Source organism: Triturus cristatus, chromosome 10, assembly GCF_964204655.1.
Source record: "Triturus cristatus chromosome 10, aTriCri1.1, whole genome shotgun sequence".
Taxonomy (NCBI): domain Eukaryota; kingdom Metazoa; phylum Chordata; class Amphibia; order Caudata; family Salamandridae; genus Triturus; species Triturus cristatus.
The window spans coordinates 327,759,183-327,782,630 of NC_140593.1; the positions used below are offsets into that span (position 1 = coordinate 327,759,183).

The window sequence follows — 23,448 nt, forward strand, 5'->3', positions numbered from 1 at the left end:
CTTTTACCCAGATCCCTTGCAAACCTCACAATAAAAAAAAAACATTTTCCTCACATTTCTGTGGTGGAAAGTTCTGGAATCTGAGTGGATCCATAAACTTCCACCCACCCCGCATTTCCCAAAGTCTTCCGAGAAAAATGGTACCTCACTTGTGTGGGTAGGCCTAGTGCCAGCGAAAGGAAACGGCCCAAAACGCAATGTGGACACACCACATTTTCACAGTGAAAACTGACTCTTTTTTTGCAAAGTGCCTAGCAGCAGAAAGGCTGTAATGGTGGCGGGGGGTGGGGGCATTGGCGTGCCCGTTTCGGGCAGCCCCCACCCTAAAAACAAATGCACAAAAAAAATCCCCAACGTTTATTGGGCTTTCTGCCCCCAGGGGGATGGGGGGCTACTGAAATAGAAATCCCTCCGGTGCCTGCACCAGAGGGATTCCCGGTGGCATGTGCCATGATAGCCGGGAGCAGTCGTGGGCACACTAGCACCGTTAACACCGAGCCTGGTATTTGTAACTTCAAGGCAGACTGTGTGCTTAGTACCCACATCTGCCTTCAGTCTATACTGTGCAGGCTTTTACCTGCAGAATATGCACAGCATTGCCGGTAGCCATGCGCTTTGCCTAGTACCTTTGCCAGCAGTATTGGGGTGACCTGTGGTCATCTCTGCAGCTGGTAGATTCTTTGTGCCTCAAATTCTCCTCTAATACTGGTTCAATCATTGATCTATCACATTAGACCTTTACAATTGAGACCAATATTATTCTGCATTATCAAGTGCACCCTTAGCTCCCACAAGGTGATATACTGCTATTATTCTCTTGAGTGCACCTTCTACTGCATAAAGAATGAATAATTAGATTTGCTAGGATCTCATCAACTATAAGTACCTATAGTGAACATATTATTATGAATCTAATTTAATTTTAAATACACAGAAGCACAGTGTCAAGTTGTTTATAAGAATATCCATTTTTAATTTTACTTAACACGCAGGGCCCGATTTAGAGTTTGGTAGATAGGATACTCCACCACAAAAGAGACAAAGTATTCTGTCTGTCAAACCGTCAGTCAGCCCGTTCTATTTCAAGTCAGGCAGCCCATCAGTTTTGAGACAGCAGCACCCTTGCAGGCTCTGCCATTGGAAAGCATACTCCAAAAATCTGACAGAGTTGGTACTTTTGGAGTAACGTCATCAGACCACCCACCATATCTAGAGCAGATGGTTTTATGCCTTTTTTCTCTCCATCAGTGCCAGGTTTAATCTGGCAGTCATGAACAGAACAAAAAATAATGACTTCCCTACAACCTCGGAGAAAACTTCTATGGGGTGGTGGTCGTTACATTTTTTGTCTGAAAAACTAAAATGTATGTGCACTACTGTCTTAAAAACAGCAGCCTTGCATCAACATTTCAGTGCCTTCACAGGAGCTGTCATGGCGGCAGCTCCTGCGAAGGCACAGAGATCACCGCAGGGCTGGTGGTGATCTTGAAATTTAGCAGTCAGCAATTCAGCCAGAGTGCTGGAGGAGATGACCTCTGCAACCCTGACAGTGGCCCCCCCCTCCAGGTTTAAATAGGCTCTCAGTCTGTTAACTTGTCTAATCAAAAATAAGGATCTCTGACACTGAATGGGATTTCCCTGTTCTTAGCTTCAATATTGTATGGTTACAAGAAACATCTAGCTATGGACTTGCCACCTTGTCACTACAGCGACAAGCTCCTCCATGGATTGCAAGGCAGTGACGAACGATTCTCTGGATATACACATACGTTTCTTCAACCAAATGTCCAAGGTACTCATTGATGCTGGATCTCTTGTTCACTCTGATATCATGTAGAATACTTTAAATATTGAATTTGATTCCTTGATTCTTGATGTTTGTGGAGTACGACTTATGCAATTAGCAAAACCAACTGGGCCACAACAACAAAGTACTCTGATTACCCTGAAGTAGCAGCCAATAAGTGCATTAGTGCAAATTATACCCGATTACTACATATATCAGAACAATATAGATTATTAAGGACCACTGCAGAGGCAAAGACACAATTCCCTTAACAGCACATTGGCTAAGTATGATGATTCTGGTGCAAGTCTAAATCTCCTTTGGGAACACACACACACACTGTTGGACCTGTCAGCCCTAGGGTGGTCTCCCCTTCTATTTTTGTATCGTGCCTCATTTTTTCCACCCTCATTTTTATGTTGGACTAGGTCTCCGGGCGCCTTTTCATTGCCAATCAGTGTTAAGGTGCAGGTGCTCCCTTCTCCCAAGATGGCTGCCACAGGCCCCTGCTACTGCAGAGTGGTCTTTCATAGTAGCACCCTAGCTGCCAGGAGCTGGCTGGAACCCCACAACAATGTTGCGACTCCAGCCCGCATTTTTGTCCCATAGGTAGAGTGGGGAAGCTCCTGGAATGTGCTGGAACCTTCTAGAAGGGAGGTGTGGTTTTTCTTTTGCCGCCTTGGCCAGAGGTCACCTGACCTAGGGCTACTTAAGTGAGGGAGGGAACTTTTTGTGGTGAGTTGGCCCGTGGGGTGAAGCAGAGCTAGAAGAATCCACCAGGATTGTAGGCGGTAGGGCCTAGCCAGGGACTTATGCCTCTGAGAGTGACAGGATTTAGGTGCTGCCTCTTAAGTGAGTGAGGGACCCTGTGAAACCCACTGATCTTGCCCAGCAGTAGGAGGACCCAGAGAACCTCTGCCCAGCCTGACTAGGAAGGACCTAGTCGCCTTCTCCATCCCTACCCCCCTGTAACAGAACCCCTTTAAGGGCGCCAGATACATCTGCGCCAACAAGACTTCATCTAACTTCTGAGAACAGAGACTTATATGCCAAGCACCGAGACTGCGTGTCCAGACTGACCCCTGAAGCCGTATGCAAAGCAGATTGAAGAGCCACCAGGGATCGACCAGGTATTAGAGCTGTGACCCCTGCGCTCCCTGACCTGGCCTGGGACCCCCGGCAGCGTGCTCCGCTGAGCGCGGAACCCCCATCCTTAACTTGAGCACCCCCCCTGTGACGTGGAAGCCAGCGCGCTCACCGCCGCGGGGCCCCGCCGCTGCCGTCGCAGCTGTGTGAGAAGGTGCGCGAGGCCTGGGGCTGAGTTTCCCCATCATCGCTGGAGCGGACGCCGTCTGACGCCGAGAACGAGGTAAGCCCGGAGGCTGGGATTGCCCCTGGTGCACCCCCTACTGGTTGGGAACCGCACCGCACCCTCAGCCCGGGTCCCCTCTCCGTGGGAGTTCCCCCCTGCCATCGCGACGGAGAGACCCCGCCGAGGGATCCTATCCTTGTGCCCCCGGGACTGCTCTGAAGTGCGGTGCCCTACGAACTGCACCGGAGCCGAGAGACTCGCTCCTCCCGTCCCGGGCGCTCCCCGCTAAAAGCTCCGTGAGGCGCATTGGCTGTCCTACCCCGTATTGAAGTACTCAGTGCCCGTAATTACGAGTAGCGCTCTGTTGCTCCTGTGCCGGATTGAAGTGCTCAATGTCAATAATTACGAGTAGCGCTCTGTTATTCATGTGCCATATTGAAGTGCTCAATGTCAATAATTACGAGTAGCGCTCTGTTATTCCTGTGCCGGATTGAAGTGCTAAATGTCAGTAATTACGAGTAGCGCTCTGTTATTCATGTGCCATATTGAAGTGCTACGTGTTAGTGATTACGAGTAGCGCTCTGTTATTCATGTTCCATATTTAAGTACTACGTGCTATTGATTACGAGTAGCGCGCTGTTATTCACGCCCATGTTGAAGTGCTACGTGCTAGTGATTACGAGTAGCGCGCTGTTATTCATGTTCCATAATGAAATGCTAAATGACATCTATTACGAGTAGCTCTCTGTGCTAGATGCCCCGTTCTGAGGTCGTCACCAGTTAGCGCGCATAGCGCCATAATCACCCCCCTAAGGCGCTACAGGAAAGTGAAGCACGCGTGTACCTCTAGGTGAAGGGTAGTTGTACCTCAGGCAGTACTGATATGTTATGAATGTCATTTATGGTATTACCAGCTTATGAAATGTACTGCTACCTCATGAACTGCATCTAACGTGATCTGCTTGGATAAACTTGAGTATTTACTTAACTCCTACCGTGTGGCGTCACTTATTGTGTGTGTTCCTTGTCCCATGTGAGGTGCGTGTTGCATGGTTGCTTTACACACAGACCTTTGGTGGCCCGACCGCTCGTGTCACGTTACCGCCCCATAGGGCCTGGAGACCCCAGGTCCTACACACATATATGTATTGGTCTTTAATAAAATAAAAGTATATCTGGGATAAAAGGCAATTAGGAACAAGTACGATTAGTACAGAATTTTGAGGTGTATTTCTGCATTAGCATTTGACAGTCTGAGCTGCATGAGATGTACGGTTGCCAAAGCTTCAATTTGATACAGCCCGTAACCGCCACACTGGGGGAGCAGAACTCCAGCCCCCAGTCATCCTTGCGGCAGACACGCCGCCCACATCATTGCGCACCAGGAGGAGCTTTAAGCAGCACCGGGCTCCCACAGGACGGGACGTGCGCGGACACACCCGGGCCAAGGGCTGGCCCATCTGCGCCCGACAGAGGCTGGGCCCACTCTCTTTCAAGTGATATAGGAGCGCCAGCTTAGAGGTGAGTGTTCACTTGTAATAACTGGACTGGTAATAGTTTGGCCAAATACTTGTGAAGGGGAAACTTACTGGCCCACTACCTGCGCCTTCCGCCATTACTCTTGACAACATGCTGGAGAGGGTGGTCAGCATTGCGTCGAATGAGTGAGAGTTAACAGAGCGCAGATTGTCCTTAGGAAGTGAGGCAGTACAGACTGGCTCTGCACCTGGAGGGGTATCAGCTGACCCAGCACCTACTATTACACCCTGCGACCCCCTGCATCAGACATTTGGCTCTAATAAAATGCTGTTTCCTAGTGGGAGCACTCCTGGTGCCCAAGGGCATGATATGCCTGAGACACAGCCAATTATGGGTACCCCAACAACTGCCATAGCACAGGCTACAAAACATAAAAGGAAGCCTGGGAAGCCTGCGTGTACCAAAAACAAACAGCCCCCACGCACTAGTTCATCCCGCTTTTGTTTGTCCTCCTGGATGCAATCATCATCCAGTACTAGTATCTCCGAACCAGCGTTGCGTGGGAAGTTTAGCCATTCTATTTGCACTCAGACAGAAGTTGCACTTGCAGCACCAGATCTTGGGGATGCTTTTATTAATACTGTATGCTCACGAATTAGTGATACGATATACACAAAATTTACATCTCTTATGGAAGCATTTGGATCACTTGGACACTGTAATGAACTCACCAAACGGGGAGAGACAGTCCAAACTAATGTTGTCCCAGGGGGGTTGTCTATTCCTTCACCCAATGCTTTATCTCAAGTCAACCCACCCTTTACTGTTACGTGCCCGTCTGCTGAACCCTTAGTTATATCCTCTTGTAAAACATGCACCCAATAAAGGGAGTGCCTTCTCCCTAAGGTTAAGAAAGTGCAGAAACCTCTTTTTTTCTAACAACGGCCTACCAACCTCGGCTAGGATCGATCCATTTGTGCCCCCCGTTCTTACACTCGAACCTATTATCGGACCGGTTGGTGACCGATAGAATTTGGGCATATTTAGCAGTATTACATCTGACCCACCGAGTGGAATCCATCCTAGGCCTAATACAGATGTGTTGGGACTGCCGCCGGAAGCCTGCCCCTATGTTTTGGTGCTGGCAGGGGTACCAACCCTCAAGAAGGAACAGAGGGAAACCTGGGATCAACTGCGCAACAAATGTGTGGACTGGTTGTCTAAGAAGAAGAAGTTCAATGTGTTAAATGTGAAAGAGAATCATGGTGTGAAGAGTGGGGTGGGTAGGTGACTCACTTAAGAACATAGAAGGGGACTGCATTGTTATTACTTTTCGTAGACCATCTATGATAATGTCATTGTTCAGAAGCAAGGAGATTATAACTACAAACCAGTCAAAAATGTGGTCCCTACCATTGGGTTACTTTTATAAACCAACCTCCAGATGCCCTTTAAATTAGCCTGTTTTCTCAGCTTTCCAAAACAAATTCTCAGCACTGTCCGATTTGTATACCCAGGATAGACTACCATTGCCCCCTGAGACTGATGGGGCGTATCATATATCTATATGCCCTCCACATATAATTGAGACACACGATCATGCAGCTACAACTATCCCTAAGGCCTGTGATAACCTAGATTTGAATATACTTACCTGGAACGTTGCTGGTTTACAATCAAATATAGATCCAGCAGACTGGCTGGAATTAGTTAGACAGCAGGAGATTCTTATGTTCCAAGAAACCTGGGCCACTAAAGACATATATCTTGAAGGGTTTGAATGTTTTAATGTCGTAGCCCCAACTCCCAAATCTGGTTGAACTTTAAATCTGAGTGAAGATTGCCGCAGGGGGTAGTGTCAAGGTTTTACACACCCAAAGTGAGACATTTCAAGCGTTATTATACTAAAGGGGGGGTATCTATTTATCTACTTAATTTCTATAACAATGACTTTCACAGTTCTCCCAATGCAAATTTTTATTAACTTATCCGACTTTGTCACCAACCTAAAGAACTGCAACGGTTCTGACAAAAACGCTGGCATCTGTTTGGAGGGGCGATTTTCTTGCTAAGCGCCCCAGTGAAGATACTCCTGGTCCAAGGCCCAGCAGCAGAGGACAAATTTTCCACAGGGGTGTGCAGTTAAAGAAACATTTACGAAATCATGATTTGAGTAATGTTATGGATATTGCTGCTGTAACTAATAATAATAATAACTTACCTGATCCAACATTCAGAGGATGGGACAGTGCCACTACTACTGATTATATCTTAATTTCTCCCACCCTTGAGGACTTTTTATTGAAAGCGGAGGTTGTTCCCACACACCAAGGCGATCACAACCCGATCAAAGTAGTGCTGAGATTGTCCCCCAGGCCGACGTATAACACAGAATGTGGCACTAGGAATTAGGTACCCTCAACATATGAATTAAGATTAGTGTGGCAAGGGGTTAATAGCGCCGATTTGTTTCATATGGGTTAGAGACAATTTGAGACTTATCGACTCCTGTCCGTCAGTACAGGAATCCAATCTTGAGGTAATTAGCGCATTTACTAAACTTTGCGAGGCCATATAATCTGCGTAATCAAAACCTGCTGTCGCTACACAGCATGGACCTAGATGGTTCAATAGTGACTGTTTAGTGATTAATAGAAAGCTACACAAGGCCCTATCAACCAATCCTAGGTGTCACCTTTTAATTAAGTCGCTCAGACAGAAGTATAAGCTGGCTATTTCCCATAGGAAGGAAGAATTATGAAATGAACGATGGGATGGTGTTGCCGGTATCGCTAGATTAAAGAATGGGAAAACTTTTTGGGCTACTGTTAAAGATATGAGAGCAATGGGACAACCACTAACACCGATCAGCTGTAATATAACTAGCGAGGTCTGGGAGGCTCACTTTTCTATGATATACACAGCTCCCACATATGATGAAGATCCGTTGAGCTCCGAGCCCCTACAGGGATATTAATATCCCTACCTGAAGTTGTGAAGCTATATACCAGAGCCTGGGCAATAAAGTATTATTGTACCAAAGTTTTAAAAAGGGTGATCACTCCTAACCTAGCAGTTACAGACCTATCTCCCTGATTGATAATACTCTGAAAATCTTGGATTAAAACATGGACTGAAGACAATTTTATCCTACAACCATGCCCACAAGGTTTCAAGAGTAAAGTAGGCACTATTGAACAATGTTTAATTCTCAACCTAATAATTGGAAAATATACTATAGCCGAGCGGTCACCAACATATTTGGCAATTATGGACCTGACTTCAGCTTTTGATTATGTTAATCGGTCACGATTATGGTCCATCTTATTAGAACATGGGTTAGACGAGGTTTTAGTACACTTTTTAGCATATTTGTATAAGGATTTGAAAGCTCGGGTCAGGATCAACACTGGTGGGGAGGTCTCAAATGACATCAGAGTCTGTAGAGGGGTCAGGCTGGGATGTGTTCTGGCCCCTTTACTTTTTATTATATATATATGAACAATCTACACAAATCCCTGGCAGTGCTCACTAATGATGTCCCCAGACTTAATGGTAACACACTCCCCGCCCAATAATACGCAGACTATGCAGTATTAATGGGCCACACGCTTAATGCCCTATGCCTTTTAGTGCGGGGTTTTATTGATTTTATGGCCAGTTTAGTCTTATGCACTAATTTAAAAAATCTTTTATAATGGCTTGCAGGCCAAGGAAGCGCCTTTTAAATTCCATCTCTGTGGGTAATCAAAGTTTACAATGCACTAGCACTTTTCCCTATCTGTGGTTGGTCTTTGCTGCTAATGACTCTTGGTTTGATCATATGGTATACTGCAGGAATACGTTTTCTAAAGCTAATAATTCGGTTCCAAGTCTCCCCCAACCTAAGAGGGCGGGGGCTATTTTAGCCATTTTCATTTTCTTAAATTTTCAGTGTATACCTACGTCAACCTATAGCACAGAGGTATGGGGCTTCTCAAAGAGTTGCAGTATCCAGTGTGATTAAAATAGGTTCTGTCGGAAACTTTGGGTGCCCCTATCTCTACGTCCCAATATGTTTGCCATATCAAATTAAAATTACACTATATTGAAGGTTATATAAATGCCCACCATGCTCTAATTTGGCTAGACACATTGGAAAAATCAAGCGGCGTCTATCACAAGAGAGATTATAGGAGCCTGCCTTAAGTGTGAAAAGGGAATGGACATTCCTTGGCTAGCTGAGGTGAGATTGAGTCTATGCAGGGTTAATGATGAACACTTTTTTGTAAGCCCAAATGAGATAGATACCGCAAGCAAAAAAGATCTCTGGACGGCACTCCAAATGCATTATAGTAAGGCAAGACTTGATAGGGAGCACAGGACACAAACTGTAGTCACTTTTATGCCTATTGAGAATACTTATCAGTTGGCCAGCTAGCTCACAAAACCTATAGGCCGTTGGGAGAGAGGACTACTTTTCTGTCTGAGGGCTGGCACAGCAAAATGTTTACTTTGTTTCCCTCCTGGTTTTCACGCCAACTTAGATTTCTTGCTAAGCCCGTGTGACGGCTAGAGAGGGCAAACTACATTACATTTTGTTTTCTTCTGTAAGTTTTATATTAGTATGCCAAACGGTTTTTAATACCTTTTTAAAAAAAAAAATATTCACCTGTTCACCTTGAAGCCGCATATAGGACTATCCTCAATTTGAAAGATGATGAACTGGTCTTTCGTGTAGGCGCCTTCCCGAAAACTGCAGTGCGTGCCCGTAATACGATGTGCACTTTATGAACAATGTTTTATCGGATGTCTTTTATATTTGTTATAAGGATTATCATGAAGTTGTGCATTTTATGTGCTGTATGAGATGTTTTCTTTATTGGATATGTTTTTATCCGAATAAAGTAATTGAATTGAAACATCTTTGGACAATCTCTGGTTAGTGCAGGACAAGGACAAGACTTTCTCTAATAGTGTACTGGTAGGGGCAGGTGCTTTTGATGCACACTTGCAGAGGTTGAAATACCTCAAGGAGTAGATTCTAAGTGTGCCCTATCTTTTAATTCATTTTAATACTTTTTTTTTACTTCTTAATGTGATTTTTAAATTACGGGTAGTAGAAACTAAAAAAACAACTATACATATTTTGGCATAATTTTTGTTTGAGGTGTTGACTTCGGGTATACTGGAGACTCCAATGTCTCTGACGTGCTAACCCACCTTTCGCTTCTGGATCAGATCCCATGGTTGCTTTTGGCACTTATTAATCAAATAAATAATTGTTTATAAATTAATAAAGCAAATTGTGCAATCTCTGTTCTCCTTTTTCAGGCTGATCCTACCTGACAGCACTGGTGTCTAGTTGTGAAAGACATATTGTGGGCTTGCAGCCTGTCAATTGCTTACTATTCGTTGGTTTACTCTCACTCATTCGCCTGCTTCCTGTTCAATGGCTTGCCTTAACCATTGTGTGTATGTCCCGCCCATGGAGCATTTCCTATTTATTTGTGTTCTTCCACTACTCAGTTTTAGGGAGGTACTTTTTCCTTTTAGACTTAAGCACTCCTGATGCATTTTTCAACTGTCTCCCTAGTGTGGCCCCCCCTCTCCACATTGCTTTCTCCTTCGTCCATTTGCTATTCTCTGCCGCCAAACTTATTTCTTCATATATACTGATCCAACTTGGAGGGGTAAATAAAAAAAAAAGATTGTGTCATTTTGTAGGTGCATGTATCTGTGGTATACACGCCTACAGAATGATATGGGCAGGCACAAAATACACTTTTTTAGATTCTTCTTTAGCCATGATAGACAGCATCACTAAAAACCATCGGCAAAGCCAATGGGTCCCAAAAGTGAGACCTATTGGCTTTGCCAAGGCTTGTTTAAGAAAGATGCTACGTGTCAATTTTGGACTTAAGGTCAGCTTGGGATGGTAGCCTTTAAGTAACCAAGAAGATACAATTTAAAGATAAATGCTTGCAATTTAGCAGGCTTCTAGTTAAAAAAGTATATCCTTCCTGTTTTGTAACTAACTTTATTAGCAGTGAAACTGAAAAGTTGATATTACTTTACTTTTTAGAATAACTGCAACAACAGAGAAGTGTTACTGTATATGGTCTTTGTCATTAAAGCTCTTTTTCTTTGGATAAATGGTATAAACTAAGGTGAGAGAATAAAGCATAGTAGATTGAAATGACCAGTTAAAATCCAGAAAGTTCAGATTGACTTGCACCACGAAACTGATATTAATTAGTAATATAAACAGATGTGGTCTCTATCTCAAAACAAAGTGTGGCTGTTAATGTTGGAATGAAATAATTTCTATAACACGCACCCTATTATGTGAATTGTTATCATCACTTTCTGATGTTACAAGGATGAACACAAGAGACCTTTAAACTATTGTCAACTATGTGACTGCTACACCAGCCTAAACATAGAATTCTGCCTTCCAAATATCAAGTATAGAATGAGATTGGCAATAAACTGTTGCCAATTATATTTGCTTCAGTATCTATGATGCGTCCTGTGTCCTCCTCATTGAAAATGTATTGCATTACTACGCTGGAGGTTCTTTTTTAAATATGCATGGTATATCACTCCAGAGATTGCATACTGGAATACTATACCAATGTATTGTTTAGATGTGTATGTGAATATCTAAAATTGGAAACCATATAGGTTAGATATTGTACAGCTTGTATGTCATTTCATTATGATAATTAATTGTAAGACATATTGTGCAATTCACTGCAGACAGCATGCTTATGTAAATCATTAACTAGTGGCTGAAAATTGCTATATTACATCACTTGTATTGACTTAAATTGCACTATATGATGAAAACCTGAATGAATGATTTGTTATATTTACTCCAAAAATCATGCTAATATTAATACATACCAGATTAGTGATTAAAACCCTGCCCATGCCCAGCAATAAACCCCACTCAAACTGATTGCACTCAGTCTTTGGCTATGCACAGCAAGTTCTGATTACGTGACCTGGCTGCCTAACTCACAAGGGGCACAAAAAAGGCCTTCTGGTGTGTGTAGCACATCCCCTAACACCCCAAACCTTAGTAAGGAGAGCCCGAATATCCTTTTATCAGAGATTTGCATATATTATCCTTGATTTAAAATTACATCATTTATCCACTGCCCACAAAACCAACGAGAATGTCCCTTTGGCCATGCCCTGCTTGCAGGACCCATGTTTGCAGTACAAGTATGTGACCATAGTGTGGTGTTCATCTAAATCTGAATGAATAGAAGACCGAGGTACATTTGGTGACCCTTGACAACTCCATTCCAATGATGGTGGGCCTCCAGACCTGTGCCCTCTACTAGAAATCTTGGTCTAATCTTCTATAGGGATATTTGTTTTAAAAATCAAATCCAGGAAGCCTGGTTGAAAGGATTATCTTCAGCTCAAATGTATATGTTAGACACTTTCTTTCCCACACACACTACACATGTTGTGTCAAAGCCTATGTGATGGCTCACAGACTTTTTCGGTCTGGGGGCTCCCTTTGAACAGCATCAAACTTCGGAAGCTCCAAAATGTATTTGTTCATCCAGTTTGCAACCTGCAAGGCAGGCATCATATAGGGGCTGCTCTCCAAGCCTTGCCTAAGCAGTTTAGGAACACAAGCTATAAGACTCTATGCATGAGACACCAAGCCCTCTGTATGACTGGGGAGTCTTCCTTTGTAATTAGATTTCTCAACATGTGCCAATAAGAAATTTCAAGGACTAGTGCCCTTGACCTCTCTTTCAGAACTCTGGAATGCCATCCCGGTCGTATTCTGGCAGCTTGTGGATTTCTTTCAAGAAAGGTCTCAAAACGTTGTTATTTTGTTAGGCTCAACTGTTTTACCACTCTTTGGGCCAAGATGTCTTGGGCAGCCATGCAAGTTATATATGTCAATAAACCTTACTTAGAATAGACCCGTTTATTTCAGTAGATGTTGACATGTTTGAATTAAAAAAAGCATTTGAGTGGAATTTGAAAAGTTACTCTTAGATATCTAATAAGAAAACCTTTTGGTTAAGTTGCAGTTTAACGTTACAAAGGTATCTCTTGATTTCACATAACTTTACATCTTTGAGAAACCTGTACAAAATGTGGCAGACACCTGCATGTTAGTATTACACTGGACATCAAATTTCAATCAGATGCATGAATGTGGAGAGGTAAAGTGTAAAGGGGTAGGGTGTCAAAAAATGATTAATTGTTGTATAAACTGCGACCGGATACGCTGGCGCCGCATCTCCGTGCTATGTTCCTTGCGGCCCACTCGGTGGGTTCCCTCCCGCTAGACCAGCGTCTGGCTACCATCGTGGTTATCCACAAGGAGGGGAGGCCACGGGACCGGGTCACATCCTATCGACCCATTTCGTTATTGAATGCGGAGCCCAAAATTCTCGCCAAGGTGTTGGCCAATCGGCTGGTCGACGTAGTGTGTGACTTGGTCCACCAGGACCAGTCCGGCTTTATTCCCCATCGTAACACAGCGCTTAACCTGCGGCGTTTGCATGGGGTACTCGCACGTGTCCCGTTCATACGGGAGCCGGCCATCTTGGCGTCCTTGGACGCCACTATGGCGTTTGACACACTTGAATGGCCATATATTTGGGCGACGCTTGCGAAATTTGGGTTTGGCCCAGGGTTTATCAGCTGGGTTAAATTGTTGTACTCTGGCCCACTGGCGCAGGTGGTTGTGAACGGTAGAGTGTCGGCTCCGTTTGAGTTGGGCAGGGGCACGCGGCAGGGCTGCCCGTTATCGCCGCTCCTTTTTGCGCTTGCCTTGGAGCCCCTGGCGGAGTGGCTGCGGTGGGAACCTTCTATTCGTGGTCTCCGCTGGACCCCCGAGTATGAGGACCGCGTATCTCTATACGCTGACGATATTCTCCTGTACCTGGCTTCCCCACGTAAATCACTGATAGTACTGGTTGATGTATTGCATTCATTTGGTCGTAACTCCGGCCTTGTCATCAACTGGGCTAAATCGTGCGTGTATGTTCTCTCTGGGGAGGCTCCTATCCTTCCGCGGGGCTGTCCTATCCAGATCGCCCCGCAGGGATTTAGGTACCTGGGTGTCTTCATTACCCTGGACGCGGAGGCCCGGTATGATCGGAACTTGCTTCCCTCCCTCCAGCGCCTGAAGGAGGATGTCGCGCGTTGGCGGCGTTTGCCGCTCTCGCCGCTCGGCCGGGCGGCATTGTTTAAGATGATGTCGCTGCTGCGTTTCCTGTACGCTCTGCAGAATACAATGGACCTCGTCCCGGCGCGCTACTTCCGCGAGGTGGAGAGTTTGCAGCGCCGCCTGTTCTGGGACGGGAGACCGCGTATCGCCCTGGCGAAGCTGACGCTCCCGTGGTATGACGGGGGGATTGCCCTCCCGGATATTAAACGGTATTATTGGGCCTCCCAGCTGGCTGCGATTAATCACGGCCTATACGGGCCCGCCCTAAACCCGGCCTTTGAAATGGATAAGATGCTACTGCCGGGTGGTGACTATAATCGAGCGCTCTACTCCAGCTCGCTCGACGCACGTCTGACGGGCCCCACGCGTGTCATGGTACGAGTGTGGCACGCGGCTAATGTAGCGATGGGGTGGAAGGATCGTTTGACCCGGGCGTCACCACTGTACGCATCTGAGCAGTTGGGCTCCCTGTGGACCTCGAAGGTCTGCGAGAAGTGGGACATGATAGGCATCAGCAGGGTGGGGGATCTCTGGACGAGGGGGGGATTCAAAACGTTCGAGATGCTGCAGACGGAATTCCAGTTGCAAGACAGGGAGTACTTTCGGTATATGCAGATCCGTCATGCACTATGCTCCGCCTTCCCGGACGTCGCCTCCATCCCGGAGTACTCCCCTCTGGAGGAGAGAGTGCTGGATGGACATGTACCGGAAAGCACGATCTCATTAATCAATAAAAAACTGATTAATGACCGCTCGGGATTGCGGACTCATCTTCGCGAGGCTTGGGTTGCCGATGGATTGGAGCTGGACGACGAGGACTGGGTCTCTGCGGTGGCCTCCCCGAAAGAGGTGGCCATACCGGCCCGCCTTCGCTTCGTCCAGCTCAAGATACTCCATAGGGTCTACATAACGGGGCCAAGGCTATTGCGTATGGGCTACGCTGTGGACGGGTTGTGTAAGCGTGGGTGTGGTTGTTTGGGGACCTTTCTTCATATTTTGTGGGAATGCCCAGAGGTGGAGCGATTCTGGCGTGGTGTGCATGAGGTCCTGCGGGTGGTTACGCGTGTGTCGCTACTGCCCGAAGCGAGGAGATGCCTGTTGAACGTGTGGGAACCAACCGACTATTCGGCGCCACCAACGTGGTGGGTGACTCTGGTATATATGGTGGCCAAGCGCGATATTGCTCAACTGTGGGGTTCCCAGAGGTCCCCGACTGTTTCGGCCTGGAAGGAAAATATGGACTGGTGCATGTTTCGGGAAAAGGTGGTGTATGTAGCGAGAGGTAAGCCTGGGACATGGGTGAAAGTATGGGGCCCCTGGAACGCCTACCGCGGGGGAATCTGTGCCCCGCCGTTATTGCCCGATCCATCGCCTGCCCCGTCCCCTTAGCCGGTTTAGCTCTCCGGTACCGGGCACTGAGTCCACCCAGTCCCTGTCCTGACCTTCTCCCCCCCCTTGATACTCCTATGGATTGGGAGGGTCCCCCTTCTAGGGGAGCACATGCTGCTGTTTTCGATCGTGGGTTGCCTTGTGGTTTGATTTTTTGTTGTTATTTATGTTAAAAAGAAACCGTCATGTGGGGTCCGGATGGTGTGGCCATCAACGCTGCTAACTCCTGTACGTTTCCCTTTGCCGCAGCATGCGTTCTACTGTGTGTATCATATGCTCCTCTTGTTTGCTAGCGGCCGGCCTGAAGGTTGTAGGCCCATCTTTGTATATTTTTTGAACTTTGTAATAAACGGTTTCAAAAAAAAAAAAAACAAAAAAAAATTTATTAATTTGCTAATAACTATGATACTGTTTGAGAAATCATTATGAAATTCAGAAGGCCAGTAGCATGCTAAGTGTTGGCATGTCAATTTTGTTCAGATCTATCTAGTGGGCGGTAAAGCTCGAGGAAGGTGTAAAAAAAATCTTTGACTGCCTATAGCTTTGACAAATAGTTGAGAGATTTGCATGAAACATGTGGCTCCAAAACTTGCCTTACAGTGTGCGTGCCCAAACTGAGTAAGACTACTGATGAACACTAAGTGAAGCAATCTTACTTGTTTGCACAGGGAACACACATATACTGCTGTGTAGTTCTTATAAAACTATATAGGATCTGCGCGTTTAGACAACTTACACTGTAGGACTAGTGTCCGGATTGATTCTAGACACCCCCACCGAGTATGTTAGCCTGTATACCAGCAAGCTCACACTCACACTAGAAACCCCTCTTACCAAGGATAGAATAGTTCTTGGAAACTACCGAACATGACAACCCTGATTCCTCAGGATCGTGGAAACAGTGCGATACGTTTCGCTCAGTCACTCGTGCTCACTCCATCTCAAAGAGATGCACAGAATAAACGGTGGGGACGTTTTTCAATAAGCATTTATTGAACCAGCGTCATTCTAATGTAAAATAGGTGTGCTGAAACAACCATAAGACAGAAGCAGATATAAATGATCGTAAGCACCAACAGAGTAAAAGGATGGTAGATAGATTTCTACCAAAGTGCTAAAACAATTAATACAGGCGAGTAGAAAAATACATGACAGTAAAAAGCGCACTCCTACGATGCGAACCTAACTAGATGTACCTAAGTGTACCTAGCATGTATGTAGGTGTAAAAGCCAGGAATCACTCTAGGATAAAGTCAACCCCATTACCTAAAGTGAGAGAGTTTGGGACCCCGTCTTGGTCTTGAGGTGGACACCCCACAAGGGATGTCAGACCACTGGAGTGTCTGCATGCAGGAACCTTAGCGTCCAGGAACCTCTGCGTCTTGTGTCAGTGTATCAGCATGGAAGTCCTTTTCTACTCTCCTGCCTCAGCAAAGATATGGTGTTTATATACCAAATGTGGTACCCCCAGGGAATATACCTTGCTGTGTCATGTCGGACTAGGATGATGGAAGGAATGACCCTTATACATAGTTATTATGCAGGAGATGGTAGTCCTGCTGTGATTCCAAAAATCCTCATGCATAATGAATAAGGCTAGTTTTCAGAGAAAACCCCATGTCTTTTAGTCATTACCGTAACTAGGTAAAAGGTCAGTACCAAGAAGCGTTTTGTAGTGTAATGGTAGGGGAGATATAGGTGAAAGGTCAGGTTGCTACCTGAGCCTATATTGGGCACCTGTATGAAATATTACAATACCATCTCATCCACAATGGATACAGCTCCACTTTGTGGAGCCTAAGAGTGCATGTAGATTATCTGCTGCATCTTGATGATAGCCCCCGTCTTATTCATTTAGAGAACTGTTGTATACTGCAAAGTTATGTAGGTACATTATTAAGCAACTGAACATAATATAAATATGTTATAGCTTTTTAATAATAGGTGCCACTGACTGGACAATACATTATATATTATACTGTGCTACGTATAGCTTTGTTATTGCCCACATCAGCGGCAGCTCCTCCGCTAAGGTGGATGAGCGTAGCCCCACAGCTCACTGAGCAGTTTAAAAGGGAAAAATAAAATGATAAAAACGCAACGTTATCATTTTATTTTACTGTACTGGCTCAGTTGTTGGGGGGCGGGATGGGGCCGGGCTGTTCAGACCTGGGGGAAGAGTGGTAGGCACTTTTTAAGTGTGCATGACAATTTGGCTGGCCGTTTTGGGCCGGCCAAAGAGTCAGGCACACTTAGCATGTTCTCTACCGGGCTGTATTGCACAGCCTCGGTGGAGAACATGCACAGCCTCCCAGCCCCTCTCTGAGCGTCGAACCATGGCGCTCAGACCAATCACAATGCTGCTATAAGGCAGCGTCGTGATTGGCTAGGGGATTCTGGGAGGCTGTGTTCTTCCTGCTGCCAGAGAAGTGGACTGAGGGGAAGCAGCGGCCGGCCAGAGGCACCCAGGTAAGTGCCTTCATTTCTTTTTTTATTTCCCTTCTCCCACCACCTTTGCCCCCGTGTGGGCCACTACTGGCCCACACCACTCTTCAAAAGTTAGACTCGTCTGCAAGACTTTTCTGACACCTGAAAATCAAAGTTGAAAAAAAGGTGGAACTTCTGAAATTCAAAAACTGTCACAACGATTACCCAGTGGCCTCACATTTTGATAGAGTTGGAATAAGCAGAGCATAATCATGCTTTGATTCTTTAGTCCACCGTTTCCGGTTTCTGACCATTTCTCTTAATTCACTTACATTAGGAATTTTGACAGTATCTGCAACAGATAAGGTGTTCACAGTGCTATAACTTTAAACCCCACAAGTGCTTTGCATTTTATATGGTCTAATTCAAGTACATGGCAGCACAGACTAATAAATGTAAATAATGAAGATTCCTTCCTTTTTGCCTTCGCACAACCTGGTTAAAAATGTACATTTACTTAGAAATGGTAACAAAAGTAATAGTTCATTAATTGTTAAATGTACATGCTGGTATTTCTCAAAGTCCAAATGTTGACTTACAAAAATGGCAGGAATTCTTTAGTAAGCAACATCAGTGAGAGAAAGGATTGATTTGATAAAGCCCAGCTTATGCCACTCGTCGGGCATGGCTTGTGCCAATTTGTAAATTACTTGGAACCAGAAGGAGCGAAGAAGCGGGAATAATTTTACGGACAAATACTTCTATCCCAATCATTACAGCTGTAGCAAAATGTTTAAGTTGTTCATGGGCCATAAGGTCACACTCCCTTTTCAGCTAACACATGCTATTTTGCACCTGTATTTGGAGATTCACAACTACACTTTGGTCAAAATGTATTTAGCTTTGTAATACTGGCCCCACATGTTAGGACCATAGCTTAGTACCTTGTTGTAGAGAATTGTAACGGTGCTTGCTTTTAGGGGTTGTTCTTAGTGATAGCAACTAACTCTTTTTCTACCACTATTTTACGTTTTTTTTAAATGTTATGATGATCCAATTGCATTTTTTTTAAAAATAAGTCCTACAATCATGTTTAGCTACTTTGCACAATGACAATGAATTATCCATTTAGTAAAATGTTTTGTATTTCGCTTTTATGACTAATTGTCGAATAAAGCTTGCTTGACTGACTGATTTGATAAAGCATGTTGTGTGCGAAACTCAGAGTTGGCAGATTGAGTCACTGCTCCTGACTGCATTTAGAAAGGGAGTGCACTGTTGAGGTGAACAGTGGGTTGAGGGCAGTGAGGTTCTTTCAAAGCATTGTGAGGGAATTTATGCACTTACATCACGTGGTTCAATTGATACATCAAGTGGTGGGCTTTGAGTACTACAAATTACAAAAGCCTTGAACGCTGGATATATGTGGCCATCACAAACTGAAAAAGACATACAGACAAAATTATCAATACAAATTTATTGGCAAAAATATATATCCAAACCAAAAGTCAATCAAGAGCAGAAACCAACATAATATAATTTTTACAATAATTCCATTGACACGAAGACTTGTAAAAGTAATTTAGAAAAAGCTATATATAAAAAGACAACATACTGTATATTGACTATGAAAATACGTGATAACTTAGGAACTAAGAAAATACACATTTTGTATTGATCCCTCTATTGAATCCTATGGGAACACTTTTGGGAATTGTATCTTCCTTCTTCCCTACACAGAAATGGTGCTGTACCACACTGAACCACGGATAATCCACAGGACAGATGAGCCCAAATGCTTCTCTCAGAGATCCTAATTTATGGCTGTTATAAATGGACAAACAATGTGAGCTTCTTAATGGGCAATTTACTAGCAGACAGAACAGAAAGTACTTGATTTGATTACATGGTTATACAACAAACCGATTAACGCAAACAAAGGTCCATGCTCTTGCATCAGTTGGTCAATAATTTCAATGGAAAATGTTACACTTGTTTTTTTATTTCACTATAATCTATAATTTCCAGAGTTTAGGAAGCTGCAATCACTGAAAATAGATTTCACATCTGTGAACATCAATTACATAAGCCTCTTCCTTATAGATCTCAATCTCATAGTGATTCCTAATGACGTTTCCTCCAGATGGTAATCATTAATAATCCATACCTTAAGAGGTAAGAGTGATAGACGGTTGAAACAAAAGCATCTTTGAGATAAAAGCAACGCTTAAGATTCTTTTTGAAAGGGGTTTATAAAAGTAAAACAAATGTATTCAAAGATTCCCATTGCACATGCGTATTCATGAGCAAGTGCAGGCAGCCATCTTGAAATGGTCAAAAAAATATTTTATAATGACCGCACCCTATAGCGAGGCAAGGGATGGAAAATGAGCTCGAGGGTTGGGAAGAAGAGTATGTGGGGTCATGGTGGAAAGGGGAAAGAAGTTAATAAATTAGTGATGCGGTTAAGACATACGGCGTAGCAGGGAGAGCAAGTGGGCAACAAAATAGTTCCTCACATGCAATGCACTGGAGGATCTGAATGCCAGCAGTAAAGGAATACATTAATCAATGAAAACACAGGGGGACCAAAATGTTTATGGGTGGAACAAACTGGAAAATAGCAAGGAAAGCCATAGAATCAGATGCAGGAAAATGAGATCGACAACATATCCATCCAATCATCAGAAGGCGGCTGACCCATACCCTGTTTTCTGTACGTAATGTATTGGAAACAATAGGTCTCCAAAACATAGTTAAAGTGGTGTGCAGCCAAGAACTAAAATTAGCCCACTCTAGTTTAGAAAGTGAAATAAGGGCACTAAAGTGCTTAAACACACAATGTTAAATATTATATAAATAAACACTGAGCAGTTTTCTTTTAAATTACCACTATTTTGTAAACATTTTTTGAGTTACAACCATGTTTAATGACCCCAGTATATAAATGAAATATGCCACAGAACATGACTATTACATGTATTAATAACTGGTCATCAATTTCAGAACAGCAGATGGTTACTGTACTTTATTATTTTAATTCCTATTCTAAAATATCCAGAGCAATCGGAATAAAAGATACATACAAAAATATTCAATATTTGCCATAGCAACAGAGTTATCTTGAGTAGTCAGCAAAAGGACTAGCTAAACATTTTGTTTGGGAAAAAGAGGATGGAGAATGGGAGTTAAATAATCTCTCACATCATACCAAACATAGAATAGCCTAGCAGCACAGATTTGATGAGTGTTGGTGTAAACTACTGTACTTCACCTGCCTTCAATGATAGCACCATTGCAAAATCCAGAGTAGACTTGATAAAGAGAGTAAGACCGTGATCAACATACTACAAGAAATGGTTTCGTAGGAGTCATTATGTTAATAAAATTAAAAGCATCTAGTTCTGTAAAACATTCCTTGATGGAAATGTTTTACATTTCAATTTAGGGAAATTATATTTAACAAAATCTGCAATATATCATAAAAAAACAGAAAGAAAGTGGAGAAATACAGATTTCTATTTAGAAAGCCATGACAATTTCTGCTCGAGACCAAGACAGGCAAATTCAGCCTGACTACAAGACATTAAAGAAGCCGTAAAAGAACGACACATTACATTGAAATAAACCTTCTGGGATCCCAAGTAGTGTAGAGGCTTTTACCAAGCCTCTCTGGCTCCAATGCTAGCTATTTTTGGCCAAAGAGAAAGGAACTTAAGGGGGTTGATTTCAAATACAAGTTGGAACCACTGTGCTTGACAGCTCCACAGTATTCTGTTGCACAAATCACTTTCCAACCAACAGATTATATAATGTTTTAGCCTGCTTCATCTCTTAGCTGATGACCTGTTATTTGTCTCAAGTGATGCCCCTTCCCCACCCTCAAGAATGGTAACAGACAGCAAGTTACTATTAAGGCTCTGCACATCTGGATTCCACCATGCTGTTTTCATGTGTGTATAGACAAACACATTCCACTACATTGACAACTACAAAATCCAGTTAAGAGGTGTTTATGGGCATTGGCACAGTTGGTTTCCATTCCAATATTATTCTAAGAAAGAATCTTGTAGGATACATCTTGAGATTTGTAGTTAGGCTGCACTATGGTACTAAGATGTAATCAGAATGTTGCACTGTAGTTAAACATTTGAGTACATACATCTTAGTGAACTTGTTCCAAATAGTTTAATTTTCTTGCAACATTTATTTTCACAGACAAGACATACACACACACACACACACAAACACATGCACTACAATTCACTAAACAGTTGTGATACTACATTCAGCGACACCATTAAGGTTTTGCAATTTTAGTGACACAGGTATGTTTTTGACAGCCAATAAGAAGGAGATATAAATGGAGAGAGATTAGGTGTCTGAGACAGAAAACACTTGCATTCAATGGGCAAAGGGAAAAATCTGACTTTCCTGTAAAAGAAAAATTTAACCCCTCTTGTACAAAAAGGCGATCTCTGAATCACAGCCTAGAACATTACTCATCATACTTCAATGGCATCGGCCAAGCTAGAGGAGTACAGGCAGATTTCTCCAGAAAAATATCTCAAAGGTAATCTTTCTTCATAATGAACTAAAACATGCTTCTTTTGTCGGACAAATGTACATGATCTAAATACTTCCAAAAAAAAAAGTTCATCCATCTTATGTACATTTTACGTATGACTTGGATAACACCAATTACAAGGTGAATTTCCAGCAAAGCAGGAAGTACAGCTCAGGGTCGCCTTGCAGCACTGACTACCAGTCCCGTGTCTTAATAGACTAAACCTCAAACCTACGAGGCTATTGCTTTCCCAAGGCACCCACCATCTGCAGCTCTTCTTACTGCCAAGTGACTTTCTTAAGGGAGGATTCTTAAATACATTTTTGTTTACGATTTAAGAAAGCAGTCTTCCCTTATATCAATGTCACTTTCACAGCATATGAAAACGTGCATCATTTTGAAAGCAATGACATATTTGGCCAAATCTACACTTTTTCATTTTGAAAAGCATAACCAAACCTGTGGAAATGGTATTTACAAAGTTACCGATAATTCCCTTCTACTAATCTGAAGAGAAAGTAATGCAGATGCTGGGAGACCGCTGATGACTTGATTGGTGCTTGCTGGGAACAAGCAGTTCTGTCCTTTCAGATATGTACATCAGTTTTTCCTCCTGTAAGCTACTTGCTGAAAACCTATTGGCTTCCACACTGCTTCCAGTGCCAGCCCCTGTATCAACATTGGCTGGACTGTTTGAGACCGTAATACCACTCACCTGCTCAAAGGATCTACTGAAAACAGAAGTGGCAGTGTTGCCCAAGCTGTTGCTACCAGGTTTGGGCAGGGATTGACTTGTTGTTAAAGTTAGCCTCTTCAAAGATACAAGTTCAAGATTTTCACTCATGGCTCTTTGAGTCTGCTTGCGAGCAAGGTGATCACGGCATGATTCTACTGCAGCCTCTTTATCCTTCAGTCCAACCTTGAGTCCTCCGGACCTTCGCTGAATCTTCGACAAGGGTGGCTTGCCGCTGCTGCTGTTGTTACTGTTGTGGAACATGGCTGATTGGCTTGTGCTAGAAGCTGCCCTCGAACAAAACCCCTCGTCAACCTCAGAAATGTCCATCAACTCATCTTGACCTGTTAAATCGACAGCATCTGCCGGAGGGAACAGCAAAAGTCAGATGTACATTTAAACTAAAATAATCTTCTCATTTGATATAATGTATAGACAGAATGCAGAAATCCAGTGACTGCCACCAAGCAAACTATTGGCCAAAACGTGCAAGAAACATACCCATACCTGTATAGGGATTCATATACACCATTGTCCAATTGATTACTTAAGCATCAATGAG

The 23,448-nt window shown here is 43.7% G+C and overlaps 1 protein-coding gene across 1 annotated transcript in view; it reads right to left on the reverse strand.

Moving 5' to 3' along the window:
* Nucleotides 1–19,048: 19,048 nt before the first annotated feature.
* HYCC1 (hyccin PI4KA lipid kinase complex subunit 1) overlaps nucleotides 19,049–23,448 on the reverse strand; it is a 410,819-nt gene continuing 406,419 nt past the window's right edge. The window contains exon 11 of the mRNA XM_085631524.1: nucleotides 19,049–23,248. Within this exon, the coding sequence (XP_085487650.1) occupies nucleotides 22,656–23,248 (593 nt within the window). The 3' untranslated portion in view covers nucleotides 19,049–22,655. The remainder of the gene's footprint in view (nucleotides 23,249–23,448) is intronic.